This window comes from Oncorhynchus mykiss, chromosome 3, assembly GCF_013265735.2.
Source record: "Oncorhynchus mykiss isolate Arlee chromosome 3, USDA_OmykA_1.1, whole genome shotgun sequence".
NCBI classification, from domain to species: domain Eukaryota; kingdom Metazoa; phylum Chordata; class Actinopteri; order Salmoniformes; family Salmonidae; genus Oncorhynchus; species Oncorhynchus mykiss.
Genome location: NC_048567.1, coordinates 62,579,184 through 62,597,457, shown reverse-complemented (window position 1 = coordinate 62,597,457; position 18,274 = coordinate 62,579,184). Strand labels below are relative to the sequence as shown.

Genomic DNA, 18,274 nt, shown 5'->3' with positions numbered 1-18,274 from the left:
GCAAGATACAGTAGATGGTATCGAGTACAGTATATACATATGGATATGTATGATACTGTCCACGGTCCCTCTCAAAAACAAAACAGATTTGGTTAGTAGAGACCCACATTTTTGCTGGGATAGGTAGTAAGGTTTTTTCTCTACAGCCCAATTTGTATTCCATATACAGTATTGCATTGGGGCAATGGAGGGGGCGGAGTAAAAAGCCACAGCAGGCCTTGCCTGTAACGGTTGTCTTCCTCTGACGAGGATGAGTAGTAGGAAGGGTTGAAGGACCAATGCGCAGCGTGGTAAGTGTCCATATTGTTTAATAAGAATAATGAACACTGAACAAAACAATAAACGACAACGTGAAATAACAAAACCAAAACAGTTCCGTGTGACACTGACACGGAAAATAATCACCCACAACTCAAAAGTGAAACCAGGTCACCTAAGTATGGTTCTCAATCAGGGACAACGATTGACAGCTGCCTCTGATTGAGAACCATACCAGGCCAAACACAGAAATCCCAAATTATAGAAAAAGGAACATAGACGGCCCACCCCAAATCACGCCCTGACCATACTAAAACAAAGACATAACAAAGACAAAACAAAGGAACTAAGGTCAGAACGTGACATTGCCACACAGTCCCCCTAAAAAACAAAACATATGTCTTTGTAAAAAAATAAATATACACGTATATAATTGTAAAAACATATTTGGTTAGAACTAGAGACCATACTGAATAATTTCCACCCCACTTTAGCTAAGACAGGTGTTTCCTCTACAGCCCAATATTATCAACATATCAGTCTTTCATTATTGGTCTTAAAAAAGTGGCCATTGATTAAAATGCAATGTGATGAAATGCTAGACTTTATTTTGAAGGTTTTCGTCATTACCATACGAAAGTGATGTTCTCGTTTGTGCATAATTTTCAATGGGATAATAATACTGCAGCTGCTATAGCCTAATTTATTCAGAAAGGTTTTATTCAAGCCAATCAATAGAGCTTGCCAGCTTGTAGTCCTAAAAAACGGAAATGAGTTAGCGTTTTCTACCTCTGGTTCGTTGAACATTCCTATAGGTGAAATTAATGGGAAAAGAATGGAGTTTTGGGATAATCACCAACAATTAGGTTTGAGGTTAACTGCAGGCTTAGGAGATCGTATACGTTTTGTTCTATATGAGACAATAGCATTTAGTTAACATGACATTTATGAATCCTTTGTGCTTGTTTTGATTACATACATTTTTCAAAATTCACAAAAAGTGATGTTAGCTGATGAAGATTATCTCATAGATCAAAACGTATAAGATCTCCTAAGCCTGTGTTTAACACTGACCTTATTTTCGGCGTTGATCCAAAAACCCTACAAAACCCCCATTCATTTCCCCATAGGCTTTGAAATGTCATATGTCATTGCTTTGACCATTGCGGACGGAGTTAGCCTACCCCCGTCAGTGCCTACAAAAATACGCCAATAAAATGACTCTCTATTTAGCATTTTTGCAGAACTGTTTACATAGTAGGGATGCGGAATATCACATAACTGATGTGATTTCATCAGTATGTGATCATTTTAATAATTTGTACTATTTGCATATACAGTAACGAGTACAACTTTTCTAATATTGATTTTCCGGTAGCCTTTCCATTCTATTTTTTCGATATCTATGGCGCGAACATGGGCGTCGTTGTTCAATGTCCTGTCAGCTGACTAGCAGCATCTTTGGCTGTTACAACACACGGGTCGCTGTGTTCAAACAGTTTCTAGCTTGCTAGCTACTACAACCTCGAATACCTCTATGCGGCTCGGCTAAGGTGTTATGTTACGAAGGAGCTAAATACCTCCGGCTTTGCATTTCCCCATAAGCTTTCAAACGTCATTGCTTTGACCTATGAGCCATTGCAAATGTTAGCCTGCCTCCGTTAGTACCTACAAAAATACGCCATGAATATTGCAGAACTGTTTACATAGTAAGAATGCTGAATATCACATAACTGATGTGATTTCATCAGTATGTGCTAATTTCTAGCTTGTTTTAACCATGTGTATATACAGTAACAAGTAAAACAATATTGCAACTTCCGGTAGCCTTGCGTTCTAGTTTTTCGCGCATGTCTATGGTTCGACCATGGGCGTCGTAGTAGGTGAATGTCTTGTCAGCTGACAAGCAGCATCTTTGGCTATTGCAACACACGGGTCGCTGTGTTCAAACAGTTTCTAGCTACTACAACCTAGAATACCTATGCGGCTCGATTAGGGTGTTATGTTACGGAGAGCCAGAACTGGCGAAGGAGCTATACCTCCAGCATGGCGGCAGAAATACAACCCAAACCGCAGACTCGGACGCCTGTTCTGCTCAATAAAATCGAGTCTTCCCAAGATGTTGTGAACACGGCGGTTATAATTCCAAAGGAGGACGGGGTGATCAGCGTGTCTGATGACAGGTATACCCTTTTATGAGACCATGTTTTCAAATATATGACTAGCTAACGTTACAATATTACATACATTTTGCACAATTTCTATGCAAACTTGTCGCTACTGACGCTATAATATCCCTATCGCTTAGTGGGTTTTCCCTCCGAACCGACCGCTCGGTCATTGCTCGAGTTTATTTATGCAACGTTCGCTGACTAAACTCAAAGTGAATAACATTTCTTATTCACTCCACAAACGGAGTTGAGCAGAGACAAGGCTTTGTGTAATTCAGTTCCGACCACATCGATTCGGTAAAGGTCAATACTATATATATATATATATATATGAGTTGGGGGGGGGGGGTAAAATAAACATCGCTTGAACTGAGCATACCCAATGATACAACAGAATCTCAGAAGCATAGTACACTTTGCTTCATGTATGTCATTTATTTCACATTTACTTAGTCAGGTAGGCAAGTTGAGAACAAGTTTTCATTTACAACTGCGACCTGGCCGAGAATAAAGCAAAGCAGTTCGAAACATACAACAACACAGTTACACATGGAATAAACAAAACATACAGTCAATAATACAGTTGAAGAAAATCTTACCATTGCTGAGATAATACAATTTGTGTGTCCGAAATCTGGGTCAAAGGTCGCTAGAGAAAGTGTTTAACAAAATAGCACCAAAATGACACAGGTGGGCTCAGATTAATTTACAAACATTCTAGGATATGAATTTCCTATCAAACTGACATGCAGGGTTATACAATGTGCATTTCAAAATGAATTGGGATTAAATATATATACCTATGCATTTGGGCTCCCGAGTGGCATCACTACAGTGCCTGGTTCGAATCCAGGCTGTATCACATCCGACCGTGATTGACAGGCCCATAGGGTGGCGCACAATTGGCCCAGCGTCATCTGGGTTTGGCTTGGGTAGGCCATCATTGTACATAAGAATTTGTTCTTAACTGACTTGCCTGGTTAAATAAAATAAAGGATAAATAAAGAAATGAAATATGCACATTGGCATTTAATAAAATTAGCTTTTAATTTATGCACATTTTATGTTGTACACAATAAATAATTGACATTCAAGTTATTTATTTTGACCTATTGCAATTAATCACACACATATGCTACTGACCTAACCAGAGGTAATACTTTTAGGGTTTTAGTGTGTTTATAACAGCAACTCTTATGTAATTTGAGTCAACATACTCATATTATTTTTCTTCTGCCCACCCCTGTTCAAAACCTTTGAGCTAGAGACACCAAGCTAACATTACTGACTACTTCAGACTAGATTATCTGACAAAATAGTTTTGATACAATTTCTACTTTTTAAACCATAGCAATATATGCATACAATTTAATGCATTTCAAAGGCCATAGACTTTCAATGGGGAAATTTCCATTCTCAGCTCCTCCCACACCTATGCAAGACTCACTAGATTTACCCCTCCCTTAGGCTACACAAAGTGTGTGTGGTGTTTTAGCAGCTACGGTATAATATTTCATACAATCAGGTGTCATTACAGTAGGTGCATATCTTAAGTAGCAAAAAAACATGCCTATTAATATCAAACTAAAACAGAATGAGCATCTGTGCTTTTCACACAACATTAAACTGTGTGTGTGATTACATTATATACAGATTAATTGGTCAGAAGAGGAGTAGAAGAGGCCATCCAGACAAGCAAGATATCTGTTTAACATGTTTCAAGTTTGAATGTCACGCCCACAAGTACAGTGCAATGCCTTTCTTGCAATCTGTAAACCCAACAATGCAGTAATCAATAACAATGGGGAGAATATCAAACAAAGTAGAATGAGCATCTGTAATGTCATACCACAACCAATGTGGAGATTGATACGTTTAAGCTCTGAGCATAATGATTATTAACATCTGTCCCACCTTTTACCCCTCCCTCACATAGACTTAGACTAGTGTGTGTGTGGGTATACAGTTGAAGTCGGAAGTTTACATACACTTAGGTTGGAGTCATATAAAAACTAGTTTTTTAACCACTCCACAAATTTCTTGTTAACAAACTATAGTTTTGGCACGTCGGTTAGGACATCTACTTTGTGCATGACACAAGTCATTTTTCCAACAGCTGTTTACAGACAGATTATTTCACTTATAATTGACTTTATTACAATTCCAGTAGGTCAGAAGTTTACATACACTAAGTTGACTGTGCCTTTAAACAGCCTGGAAAATTCCAGAAAATTATGTCATGGCTTTAGAAGCTTCTGATAGGCTAATTGACTTAATTTGAGTCAATTGGAGGTTTCCCCTAGGGTGTATTTCAAGGCCTACTTTCAAACTCAGTGCCTCTTTGCTTGACATCATGAGAAAATCAAAAGAAATCAGCCAAGACCTCTGAAAAAAATTGTAGACCTCCACAAGTCTGGATCATCTTTGGGAGAAATTTCCAAATGCCTGAAGGTACCACCACGTTCATCTGTACAAACAGTAGTACGCAAGTATAAACACCATGGGACCATGCAGCTGTCATACCGCTCAGGAAGGAGACGCGTTCTGTCTCCTAGAGATGAACATATTTTGGTGCGAAAAGTGCAAATCAATCCCAGAACAACTGCAAAGGACCTTGTGAAGATGCTGGAGGAAACGGATATAAAAGTATCTATATCAACAGTAAAACGAGTCCTATATCGACATAACCTGAAAGGCTCTGTAAGGAAGAAGCCACCGCTCTGCAAGGAAGAAGCCACTTCTTCGGCTTGCAAGCCGAAGAACAACATCCCAACTGTGAAGCACAAGGGTGGCAGCATCATGTTGTGGTGATGCTTTGCTGCAAGAGGGACTGGTGCACTTCACAAAATAGATGGCATCATGAGGGAGGAAAATTATGTGGATATATTGAAGCAACATCTCAAGACGTCAGTCAGGAAGTTAAAGCTTGGTCGCAAATGGGTCTTCCAAATGGACAATGGCCCCAAGCATACTTCCAAAGTTGTGGCAAAATGGCTTAAGGACAACAAAGCCAAGGTATTGGAGTGGCCATCACAAAGCCCTGACCTCAATTCCATAGATAATTTGTGGGCAGAACTGAAAAAGCGTGTGCGAGCAAGGAGGCCTACAAACATGACTGTTACACCAGCACTGTCAGGAGGAATGGGTCAAAATTCACCCAACATTGTGGGAGGCTTGTGGAAGGCTACCTGATAAGATTGACCCAAGTTAAACAATTTAAAGGCAATGCTACCAAATACTAATTGAGTGTATGTAAACTTCTGACCCACTGGGATTGTTATGAAATTAATAAAAGCTGAAATAAATAATTCTCTCTACTATTATTCTGATATTTCACATTCTTAAAATAAAGTGGTGATCCTAACTGGACTTATACATGTCAGGAATTGTGAAAACTGAGTTTAAATGTATTTGGCTAAGGTGTATGTAAACTTCCGACTTCAACTGTGTGTGTGTGAGAGAGATGGATGGATATATATATATATATATATATATATATATATATATATATATATATATATATATCACACACACACGGTACCAGTCAAAAGTTTGGACACTTACTCCATTCAAGGGTTTTTCTTTATTTGTACTATTTTCTACATTGTAGAATAATAGTGAAGGCATTAAAACTTTGAAATAACACATGGAATCAATGCAGTCTCAATTGCTGTATCTTTTTCCACAAAACCCATATCGTCCAAGAAGTTATACTTTTGAATCATCTGACCGTAGCACATTCTTCCAAGAGTCCAGGTGATTTTTTGTTTTTTTTAGCAAACTTGAGTGAACTTTCTGGATGACATGGGTCCCATTATGCCTGGCAAAAACCAAACCTAGCATTCTACAGTAAGAACCTCATACCGATGGTCAAGCATGGTGGTGGTAGTGTGATGGTTTGTGGATGCTTTGCTGCCTCAGGACCTGGACGACTTGCCTTAATAGAAGGAACCATGAATTCGGCTCTGTATCAGAGAATTCTACAGGAGAATGTCAGGCCATCTGTCTGTGAGCCAAAGTTGAAGCGCAGCTGGGTCATTCCGCAAGACAATGATCCAAAACACACAATCAAGTCTACATGGAAATGTCTAAAAAGCAACAAATTTAACGTTTTGGAATGGCCTCGTCAAAGTCCAGACCTAATACCAATTGAGTTGTTGTGGCAGGACTTAAAATGAGCAGTTCATGCTTGAAAACCCCAAAATGAGTTAAAGCAGTTCTGCATGCAAGATTGGGCCAAAATTCCTCCACAGCGATGTGAGAGACTGATCAACAACTACAGGAAGCATTTGGTTGCAGTCATTGCAGATAAAGGTGGCACAACTAGTTATTGAGAGTGTAAGGGGGCAAATAATTTTTCGCACAGGGAAATTGGGTGTTGCAGAACTTTGTTAATTAAATTAATGAAATAAGTTTTTTTATTTGTAAACTCAGGTTCCCTTTATCTAATATTAGGGTTTGGTTGAAGATCTGGTTACATTCAGTATAAAAAAATATGCAGAATCAGAGAATCTGAAAGGGCAAGTATTTTTTTTTCATGACGCTATATTTGAGTAGCATTTATTGAAAAAGTATGGATTTCAACAAACAAAGGCATGAAACTACTGAAGACAAAATGAGGCACAATCATTTCATAATAAAAAATAAAAAAAGTATTGACCTTGGGTGAAATCGCTGTATCCAAAGCTGAATTCCACAAAGCCTGCTCTCTGCTCAATTCCGTTGGTTGAGGTCATCAGAAACTTCCTTCACCATGGAGTTTAGTCAGCTTGAGCTTATTTTGTATGCAGCATGTCGTCATGGCTCTTTCTGGCTGGACGTGGTCACCTAGCGTCTTCGCTCCGTTAGATCTGTACACATTGGTCTTGATGTGTACCAATGTCACCCTTCTTTAAAACTAATAGGCAGAGAGAGAGATGTATCTTATCAGAAACCTGACTTCTACACTGTCTGTCTGTCTATCGACCACTGATATACTGTCATGCAGACGTTGCATAAAAACAACCGGGCTTGTCAGTCAGCTGACATGAAAGCCCACTGGTCATCTCTCTCTAGCGTGTAATAAAATTCCCATAGTCTCAACCACATGCTCATTCCGGTCATTCAAAGGTCACATAAGTAACAAGTAATGATAGACCTATCAATTAGTTATTGTGATTTGTGTAAATTGCACATTTCAATGTTTTGTATTCAAAAAAGAAAGAGGAAGATAAGTGTTTCCAATGACAGAATCAACCAATTTAGTAGGCAATGCCTACTCATAATTGGTTAAAATAACATGATGTAATTGTTAACGCTTATATTCCCCTCGTTTTTCCCACAAAACATAGAAAACGCTCCATTTTCACATAAAGCTCTGTAAAAAATGAAGAGACCACAGCAAAATGATCAGTTTCTCTGGTTTTACTATTTCTAGGTATGTGTTTGGGTAAAATTAACATTTATTTTATTCTATAAACTACTGACAACATTTCTCCCAAATTCCAATTAAAAATATTGTCATTTCGAGCATTTATTTGCAGAAAATGACAACGGGTCAAAATAACTAAAAAGATGCAGTGTTGTCAGACCTCGAACAATGCAAAGAAAATAAGTTGATATTCATTTTCAAGCAACACAATACTAATGTTTTAACTTAGAGTTCAGTAATCAATATTTGGTGGAATAACCCTGATTTTCAATCACAGCTTTCATGTGTCTTGGCATGCTCTCCACCAGTCTTTCACATTGATGTTGGGTGACTTTATGCCACTCCTGGCGCAAAAATTCAATCAGCTCGGCTTTGTTTAATGGCTTGTGACCATCCATCTTACTCTTGATCACATTCCAGAGGTTTTCAATGGGGTTCAGGTCTGGGGATTTGGCTGGACATGACAGGGTCTTGATCTGGTGGTCCTCCATCCACACCTTGATTGACCTGGCAGTGTGGCATGGATCATTGTCCTGCTGGAAAAACCAATCCTCAGAGTTGGGGAACATTGTCAAAGCAGAAAGAAGCAAGTTTTCTTCCAGGACAACCTTGTACGTGGCTTGATTCATGTGTCCTTCACAACGACCAATCTGCCCGATTCCAGCCTTGCTGAAGCACCCCCAGATCATCACCGATCCTCCTCCAAATTTCACAGTGGGTGCGAGACCTGGAGAGGCCTACAAGCCACAGTGTCTCACACCCACTGGGACATTTGGTGGAGGATCGGTGATGATCTGTAATTAAGCATTTCTGTGTAGTACAGATCAGGAACCCATGGTGCAATTTCGTTACCGGGTCTAAATCCACTTCAACAAAATCATTGGGTTTTTTTCAAACTCAAGGTGCCATGTTATAGCTGACACCCCATTCTTTCTGCAGACATCTTTTTAATCTTAATTCGGAGCAGATATTTAAGAGTTTTTGGGAAACGTGGTCGCATAAAAACCTAAGGGAGATTTTAGCGTAATACCGTTACCAAAGTTTGCATCTGACCCGCAGGACGATCCGGATATGGTTGAAGAGAGACAGTGGCCAGTACTGGCCCAGCATCTATCACACTATGCCAGGTGAGTACTCATCTCATTAGCTACTTATGCATGCATGGAGTTAAGCATCTAGGCCTAGCAACTCCATTGGCCTCATTTTGTGAGCTGTCGTTAGCTATTCTGTCTGTATGGAATCTGTTTTAGCATCTGTTCCAGTTTTAATACACACCAACTTTTCTTAGACTTGTCATTTCTTTCTTTTTGTAGCTTCATGCTCCTGTATGTCCTTTAACCCAGAGACCAGGAGGCTGTCTGTGGGAATGGAGAATGGAACCATCTCTGCAAGTGACAATTTCTGTAGTTTTAACATACACTCATGTATGGGCGTTACATATACAGTGCCTTGCGAAAGTATTCGGCCCCCTTGAACTTTGCGACCTTTTGCCACATTTCAGGCTTCAAACATAAAGATATAAAACTGTATTTTTGTGTGAAGAATCAACGTCAACAAGAACAAGTGGAACGACATTTATTGGATATTTCAAACTTTTTTAACAAATCAAAAAAAGAAAAATTGGGCGTGCAAAATTATTCAGCCCCCTTAAGTTAATACTTTGTAGCGCCACCTTTTGCTGCGATTACAGCTGTAAGTCGCTTGGGGTATGTCTCTATCAGTTTTGCACATCGAGAGACTGAAATTGTTTCCCATTCCTCCTTGCAAAACAGCTCGAGCTCAGTGAGGTTGGATGGAGAGCATTTGTGAACAGCAGTTTTCAGTTCTTTCCACAGATTCTCGATTGGATTCAGGTCTGGACTTTGACATGGCCATTCTAACACCTGGATATGTTTATTTTTGAACCATTCCATTGTAGATTTTGCTTTATGTTTCGGATCATTGTCTTGTTGGAAGACACATTTCTGTCCCAGTCTCAGGTCTTTTGCAGACTCCATCAGGTTTTCTTCCAGAATGGTCCTGTATTTGGCTCCATCCATCTTCCCATCAATTTTAACCATCTTCCCTGTCCCTGCTGAAGAAAAGCAGGCCCAAACCATGATGCTGCCACCACCATGTTTGACAGTGGGGATGGTGTGTTCAGGGTGATGAGCTGTGTTGCTTTTACGCCAAACATAACGTCTTGCATTGTTGCCAAAAAGTTCAATTTTGGTTTCATCTGACCAGAGCACCTTCTTCCACATGTTTGGTGTGTCTCCCAGGTGGCTTGTGGCAAACTTTAAATGACACTTTTTATGGATATCTTTAAGAAATGGCTTTCTTCTTGCCACTCTTCCATAAAGGCCAGATTTGTGCAATATACGACTGATTGTTGTCCTATGGACAGAGTCTCCCACCTCAGCTGTAGATCTCTGCAGTTCATCCAGAGTGATCATGGGCCTCTTGGCTGCATCTCTGATCAGTCTTCTCCTTGTATGAGCTGAAAGTTTAAAGGGACGGCCAGGTCTTGGTAGATTTGCAGTGGTCTGATACTCCTTCCATTTCAATATTATCACTTGCACAGTGCTCCTTGGGATGTTTAAAGCTTGGGAAATCTTTTTGTATCCAAATCCGGCTTTAAACTTCTTCACAACAGTATCTCGGACCTGCCTGGTGTGTTCCTTGTTCTTCATGATGCTCTCTGCGCTTTTAACGGACCTCTGAGACTATTACAGTGCAGGTGCATTTATACGGAGACTTGATTACACACAGGTGGATTGTATTTATCATCATTAGTCATTTAGGTCAACATTGGATCATTCAGAGATCCTCACTGAACTTCTGGAGAGAGTTTGCTGCACTGAAAGTAAAGGGGCTGAATAATTTTGCACGCCCAATTTTTCAGTTTTTGATTTGTTAAAAAAGTTTGAAATATCCAATAAATGTCGTTCCACTTCATGATTGTGTCCCACTTGTTGTTGATTCTTCACAAAAAAATACAGTTTTATATCTTTATGTTTGAAGCCTGAAATGTGGCAAAAGGTCGCAAAGTTGAAGGGGGCCGAATACTTTCGCAAGGCACTGTATACTTTTCAACTTAGCATCCAGCCTCAGTCCTGACACACATATGGCTACCAAAGCTCGTACCCCAGTGCCAGGGTCAGATTGGGGGTTGGGTTGTCATGGTTTCACATCAGCGGGTCACTGAGTAGCTACTGTGTGTTACTCTTACACCGAGTCTTTGCTTCTCCAGACACCCACCACTAATCTATACTCCCAGAGGGTTTGTATCTCTGAGTAATCTCTTGCATGATTGGCTAAACAGTTAGGTGGATCAATCAACACTGGGATAGTAAATATGCTTTCATCTTCAGGAATGGCTGTTTCACTGGGAAATTTAAGCGAGTTGTAGAATAATTGCCCTCACATTTTTGTATTTGATGATCTCATTGGACGTGTAGGCTATGGTTACTGTAAAACCCTTTGTCATTATGTGTAGATTATGTGATTTATTTGCAGAATAAATTGCCTGTCTAAAAATAACATGAATATAATTTTATAGCTAAGCACTTCCGTTTTTGCTTAGGGCTCTTCGTAAGGTTATTTTAAGCGTTGGATAATTTTGACCCAAAGTATGTCCCATATCAAATAAATATTGCGCTACGTCTTGGGAAAACCAGTGAGTGACATACTTCCTGTGTTTCAGGAGTTCATACTGTCTGAAGACTACAACCAGATGACCCCGGAAAGGACCTATGAGGGTGAGAAGGGAAGTGTAGACACAGGCTGTGTTCTCTGTGTGACTCAGCTGACTCCGGTCAATGGCAGGAAGGGATTAAACCAGTCAAAATATATATATATATTTTTCTGTTCATGGCACTTTGCTTGGTTTTATCTGCAAGACCTCTAAAAGCAATAAGCTAAGATTGAGGATGCAAAGAACAGACCAGTCCATCTACTGTATACTATGTTTGGTCATATATACCTGTATTTTTGTATCTGTTTTATTATCATGATGTGTTTCATAAGTGTGTGTGTGTTTTTTAGCCCACCAGGGCAAAGTGACAGTGGTGCTCTTTGTGTTGGAGATGGAGTGGGTCCTTAGTACAGGACAGGACAAGAACCTCACCTGGCACTGCTCTGAGAGTGGAACACAGCTGGGGTTATACCGCACCATAGCCTGGGTCTCTGGACTACAGTATCCTTCATCAGTTAGAAACAACCTATTCTACTCTTTCTATGCTATTCACATGATGTTGCTATGCCACACATACAGTTGTGGCCAAAAGGTTTGAGAATGACACATATTAATTTTCACAAAGTCTGCTGCTTCAGTTTGTATGATGGCAATTTGCATATACTCCAGAATGTTATGAAGAGTGATCAGATGAATTGCAATTAATTGCAAAGTCCCTCTTTGCCATGCAAATGAACTGAATCCCCAAAAAACATTTCCACTGCATTTCAGCCCCGCTAAAAAAGGACCAGCTGACATCATGTCAGTGATTCTCTTGTTAACACAGGTGTGAGTGTTGACGAGGACAGGGCTGGAGTTCACTCTGTCATGCGGATTGAGTTTGAATAACAGATTGGAAGCTTCAAAAGGAGGGTGGTGCTTGGAATCATTGTTCTTCCTCTGTCAAACATGGTTACCTGCAAGGAAACACGTGCCATCATCATTGCTTTGCACAAAAAGAGCTTCACAGGCAAGGATATTGCTGCCGGTAAGATTGCATCTAAATCAACCATTTATCAGATCATCAAGAACTTCAAGGAGAGCGGTTCAATTGTTGTGAAGAAGGCTTCAGGGCGCCCAAGGAAGTCCAGCAAGTGCCAGGACTGTCTCCTAAAGTTGAATCAGCTGTGGGATTGGGGCACCACCAGTACAGAGCTTGCTCAGGAATGGCAGCAGGCAGGTGTGAGTGCATCTGCACGCACAATGAGGCGAAGACTTTTGGAGGATGGACTGGTGTCAAGAAGGGCAGCAAAGAAGCCACTTCTCTCCAGGAAAAACATCAGGGACAGACTGATATTCTGCAAAAGGTACATGGGTTAGACTGCTGAGGACTGGGGTAAAGTCATTTTCTCTGATCAATCCTTTTCCGATTGTTTGGGGCATCTGGAAAAAAGCTTGTCCGGAGAAGACAAGGTGAGCGCTACCATCAGTCCTGTGTCATGCCAACAGTAAAGCATTCTGAGACCATTCATGTGTGGGGTTGCTTCTCAGCCAAGGGAGTGGTCTCACTCATAATTTTGCCTAAGAACACAGCCATGAATAAAGAATGGTACCAACACATCCTCCAAGAGCAACTTCTCCCAACCATCCAGGAACAGTTTGGTGACAAACAATGCCTTTTTCAGCATGATGGAGCACCTTGCCATAAGGCAAAAGTGATAACTAAGTGGCTCAGGGAACAAAACATCGGTATTTTGCGTCCATGGCCAGGATACTCCCCAGACCTTAATCCCATTGAGAACTTGTGGTCAATCCTCAAGAGGCAGTTGGACAAACAAAAACCCACAAATTCTGACAAACTCCAAGCATTGATTATGTAAGAATGGGCTGCCATCATGGCCCAGAAGTTAATTGACAGCATGTCAGGGCGGATTGCAGAGGACTTGAAAAAGAAGGGTCAACACTGCAAATATTGTCAATAAAAGCCTTTGACACGTATAAAATGCTTGTAATTATACTTCAGTATTCCATAGTAACATCTGACAAAAATATCTAAAGACACTGAAGCAGCAAACTTTGTGGAAATTAATATTTGTGTCATTCTCAACTTTTGGCCACGACTGTACAATGCCTTCAGAAAGTATTCACACAAGTATTCATACTTTTTCCACATTTTGTTGTTACGGCCTGAATTTAAAATAGATTAAAAATATTTAAAAAATCCCTGCCTACACAATACCCTATAATGTTCAAGTGGAATGTTTAAAAAAATGTTTAGGAATTAATTAAAAATGGAAAGATGAAATGTCTAGAGTCAATAAGTATTCAACCCCTTTGTTATGGCAGGCCTAAATATGTACAGAAGTAAAAATGTGCTTCATAATAATATCTCACAAGTTGCATGGACTCACTCCTGTGTGCAATAATAGTTTTTAGCATGACTTTTGAATTACGATCTCATCTGTACCCCACACATACAATTATCTGTAAGGTCCCTCAGTTGAGCAGTATATTTCAAACACCGATTCAACCACAAAGACCAGGGAGGTTTTCCAATACCTCGCAAAGAAGGGCGTCTATTGGTAGATGGGTGAAAAAACAGACATTGAATATCCCTTTGAGCATGGTGAAGTTATTAACTACACTTTGGATGGTGTATTAATCCACTCAATCACTACAAAGATACAGGCATCCTTCCTAACGCAGTTGCCAGAGAGGAAGGAAACTGCTCAGGGAGTTCACCATGAGGCCAATGGTGACTTTAAAACAGTTTTTAATGGCTGTGATAGGAAGAAAACTGAGTCTGGAGCAACATTGTAGTTACTCTACTATATTAACCTAATTAACAGAATGAAAAGAAATAAGCCTGTACAGAATAAACATTTTCCAAAACATGCATCTTGTTTGCAACAAGTCACTAATGTAATATTGCAAAAAATGTGGCAAAGCACCATTTTTTGTCCTGAGTACAAAGTGTTATGTTTGGGGCAAATACAACACATGACTGAGTACCACTCTCTATATTGTCAAGCATAGTGGTGGCTGCATCATGTTATGGGTATGTTTGTAATTGTTAAAGACTGGGGAGAAGAAATGGCCCTAAGCACAGGCAAAATCCTAGAGGAAAACCTGGTTTAGTCTGCTTTCCACCAGACACTGGAAGATTCATTCACCTTTCATCAGGACAATAACCTAAAACACAAGGCCAAATCTACACGATTTGCTTACCAAGAAGACAGTGAATGTTCCTGAGTGGCCGAGTCACCCTTTGCCCTGATGACAGCATTACACACACTTGGCATTCTCTCCACCAGATTCATGAGGTAATCACCTGGAATGCATTTCAATTTACAGGTGTGCCTTTGTTGAAAGTACGTTGTGGAATTTTTTTATTTCCATAATGTGTTTGAGCCAATCAGTTGTGTTGTGACAAGGTAGGGGTGGTATACAGAAGATAGCCCTATTTGGTAAAATACTGTGGCCATATTATGGCAAGAACAGCTCAAATAAGCTAAGAGAAATTACAGTCCGTCATTACTTTAAGACATGAAGGTCAGTCAATGTGGAAAATGTCAAGTACTTTTTTTTTTCTTTTCGTTTTTGTTTTTTTGTTTTGAATTTTTACCCCGTTTTCTCCCCAATTCCGTGGTATCCAATCTTGTCTCATTGCTACAACTCCCATACGGGCTCGAGAGAGACGAAGGTTGAAAGTCATGCGTCCTCCAATACACAACCCAACCAAGCTGCACTGCTTCTTAACACAGCACGCATCCTACCCGGAAGCCAGTCGCACCAATGTGTCGGAGGAAACACCGTGCACCTGGCAACCTTGGTTAGCGTACACTGCGCCCAGCCCGCCACAGGAGTCGCTGGTGCGCGATGAGACAAGGACACCCCTACCGACCAAGCCCTCCCTAACCCGGGCGACGCTAGGCCAATTGTGCGTCCCCCCACGGACCTCCCGGTCGCGGCCGGTTACGACAGAGCCTCTGGTGGCACAGCTGGCGCTGCAGTGCCCTTAACCACTGTATGTCAAGAACTTTTAACGTTTCTTCAAGTGCAGTCGCAAAAACCATCAAGCGCTATGATGAAACTGGCTCTCATGAGGACCGCCACAGGAAAGGAAGACCCAGAGTTACCTCTGCTGCAGAGGATAAGTTCATTAGAGTTACCAGCCTCAGATTGCAGACCAAATAAATGCTTCACAGAGTTCAAGTAACAGACACATCTCAAAATCAACTGTTCAGAGGAGACTGTGAATCAGGCCTTCATGGGCGAATTGGTGAAAATAAACCACTACTAAAGGACCCCTAATAAGAAGCGGAGACTTCCTTGGGCCAAGAAACACGAGCAATGGACATTAAACTGGTGGAAATCTTTCCTTTTGTCCGATGAGTCCAAATTGGAGATTTTTTGTTCCAACCACCATGTCTTTGTGAGACGCAGAGTAGGTGAACGGATGATCTCTGCATGTGTGTTTCCCACCGTGAAGCATGGAGGAGGAGGTGTGATAGTGTGGGGTGCTTTGCTGGTGACACCGTCAGTGGTTTATTTAGAATTCAAAGCACACTTAACCAGCATGGCTACCACAGCATTCTGCAGTGATACACCATCCCATCTGGTTTGTGCTTAGTGGGACTAGCATTTGTTTTTCAACAGGATAATGACCCAACACACCTCCAGGCTGTGTAAGGGATATTTGACCAAGAAGGAGAGTGCTGCATCAGATGACCTGGCCTCCACAATCACCCGACCTCAACCCAATTGAAATGGTTTGGGATGAGTTGGACCGCAGAGTGAAGGAAAAGCAGCCATCAAGTGCTCAGCATATGTGGGAACTCCTTCAAGACTGTTGGAAAAGCATTCTAGGTGAAGCTGGTTGAGAGAATGCCAAGAGTGTGCAAAGCTGTCATCAAGGCAAAGGGTGGCAACTTTGAAGAATCTCAAATATAAAATATATTTTGATTTGTTTAACACTTCTGTGGGGTACTACATGACTCCATATGTTATTTCATATTTTTGATGTCCGCTATTATTCTACAAGGTAAAAAAGAGTTTAAAAAAACTATTGAATGAGTAGGTGTCCAAACATTTGACTGTTACTGCACATCTGCTTTAAAATCTATGGCAAAACTTCAATGGTTGTCTAGCAATGATCAACAACCACGCTGCCAAAGATTATTCTAACATGTATTGACTCGGGTGTGAATACTTATGTGAATTAGATATTTCTGTATTTAATTTTCAGTACCTTTTCAAAAATGTCAAAACATGTTTTCACCTGTTTATAAAAACCCTTATTTTACCCAGTACGTTGACAACCTGGGGAATAGTTACAGGGGACAGGAGGGGGCTGAATGAGCCGATTGGAACTGATGGGGTATTGTGTGTAGATGGATGAGGAAAAAATAAATCCATTTAATCCATTTTGAATTCAGGCTATAACACAACAATGTGGAATAAGTCATGGGGTATGAATACTTTCTGAAGGCACTTTATCTTAACGGATACTTAAGTGAAATGTAAAGCCACAAAACATATTTCAAGTGGTAATGGCTTTTGACGGTCTCCTTCACCTCAAACAAGTGTATGTTTTTATAACAACGAAGCGCTGTGGGGTACACCAGAGAAGGAGCCAGATTAGCGTCCAAGTAGTTGTTCTTATTGGGAGATGCTAACAACAGCCTTCAGTCATGCGGTCACCAAGGCAGCGGTCCAGAGAGTTTTCTGTAATGGCGAGATGAAAGGTTTGAGTCCACTCCACTGTGGAGGGCACTCAATACCAACCAGCTCTGTGAGGTCATAAGACTGACTGCTTCTTCAAAGCCAGGGATAAACACTTCCCATGTTAACTATAGCAAAGCAAAACGGCGTTGGATTTCAGCTGACATCATTCATATGGCAGCCATTTTTTTGCTTTGTTTGCCTTGCAAACCTAAAGGAGGCACTGTCCAAAATTGTTGACATTTTAAGAAATCAACTTGGAATGTGTATTTTCTTTAGTGTCATCCAGCTAATTCTCCATAACAGCCACAGTTCTGAGTTGGCCTAGGGTCAGATTAGTACAGCAACCTTTTTCAGAAGAAGGAGAAATTACATTATGCTAAGTGAGAAGATTTGTCTTTTTTTCTCTCTGGCTGTTATTGTTCTGGCCTCTTGTATCCAGGTCACAGGGAGAACTGTGTTCCTGGCTGCGCCCTCAGAAGGTCACTGAAAGGACTCTCTTGAGCTCAGAGACTAAGTATATATGATTTTGTAGCTAATGAACAGTTGATTGTTGTGGTAAGTTTACTGAAATGGGATATTTAGTTTTTGTTGGATATGCAGTCAACCTTTCTCTGACTAGAATGAACCGCATACAGATCAGATCCAGTAGGTTTCAACAAGGTAACACTTTGAGAATAGAGTAAATGTGTGTGAAGTTGCTCAGATGCAAATTGTTCAGTTAAAGCAGCAATCCGTAGTTAAACGATAAAGTATTTTCCCGCCCATGTTTAGGTAAAAGATTAGAAATGTAACTACTCTCAAATTCATAGACCGTGCTATAGATGCAAGGACTGGCCATTAATGACATCACAATTATAGTTTTAACTATGTTCTTTAAAAAACTATTTACATTTACTTTCTTTACTAACATTGGAGTCAAACAAGCTCATTATTTTCAGTTCTGATGTGGTACGACAGTTGAACTAAGGGTAATCTATGGGTACATATCATTCATTTATAAAGCCAAAAATGAATGTAGCAACTGCAGATTGCCTCTTTAATCAGTCATTGCCA

The 18,274-nt window shown here is 40.4% G+C and overlaps 1 protein-coding gene across 2 annotated transcripts in view; it reads left to right on the top strand.

Annotated features, from left to right (window-relative positions):
* Positions 1-1,758: 1,758 nt before the first annotated feature.
* LOC110520350 (WD repeat and FYVE domain-containing protein 2) overlaps positions 1,759-18,274 on the top strand; it is a 47,833-nt gene continuing 31,317 nt past the window's right edge. Inside the window, exons 1-5 of one of the 2 annotated variants that reach the window (XR_002472970.2) lie at positions 1,759-2,441; positions 8,899-8,966; positions 9,153-9,226; positions 11,525-11,579; positions 11,866-12,016. Coding sequence is in view for 1 of the 2 variants with exons in the window: in XM_021597611.2 (XP_021453286.2) it covers positions 2,305-2,441; positions 8,899-8,966; positions 9,153-9,226; positions 11,525-11,579; positions 11,866-12,016 (485 nt within the window). In the remaining variant the exon portion in view is untranslated. The remainder of the gene's footprint in view (positions 2,442-8,898; positions 8,967-9,152; positions 9,227-11,524; positions 11,580-11,865; positions 12,017-18,274) is intronic. The other variant, XM_021597611.2, reaches the window with a different exon arrangement.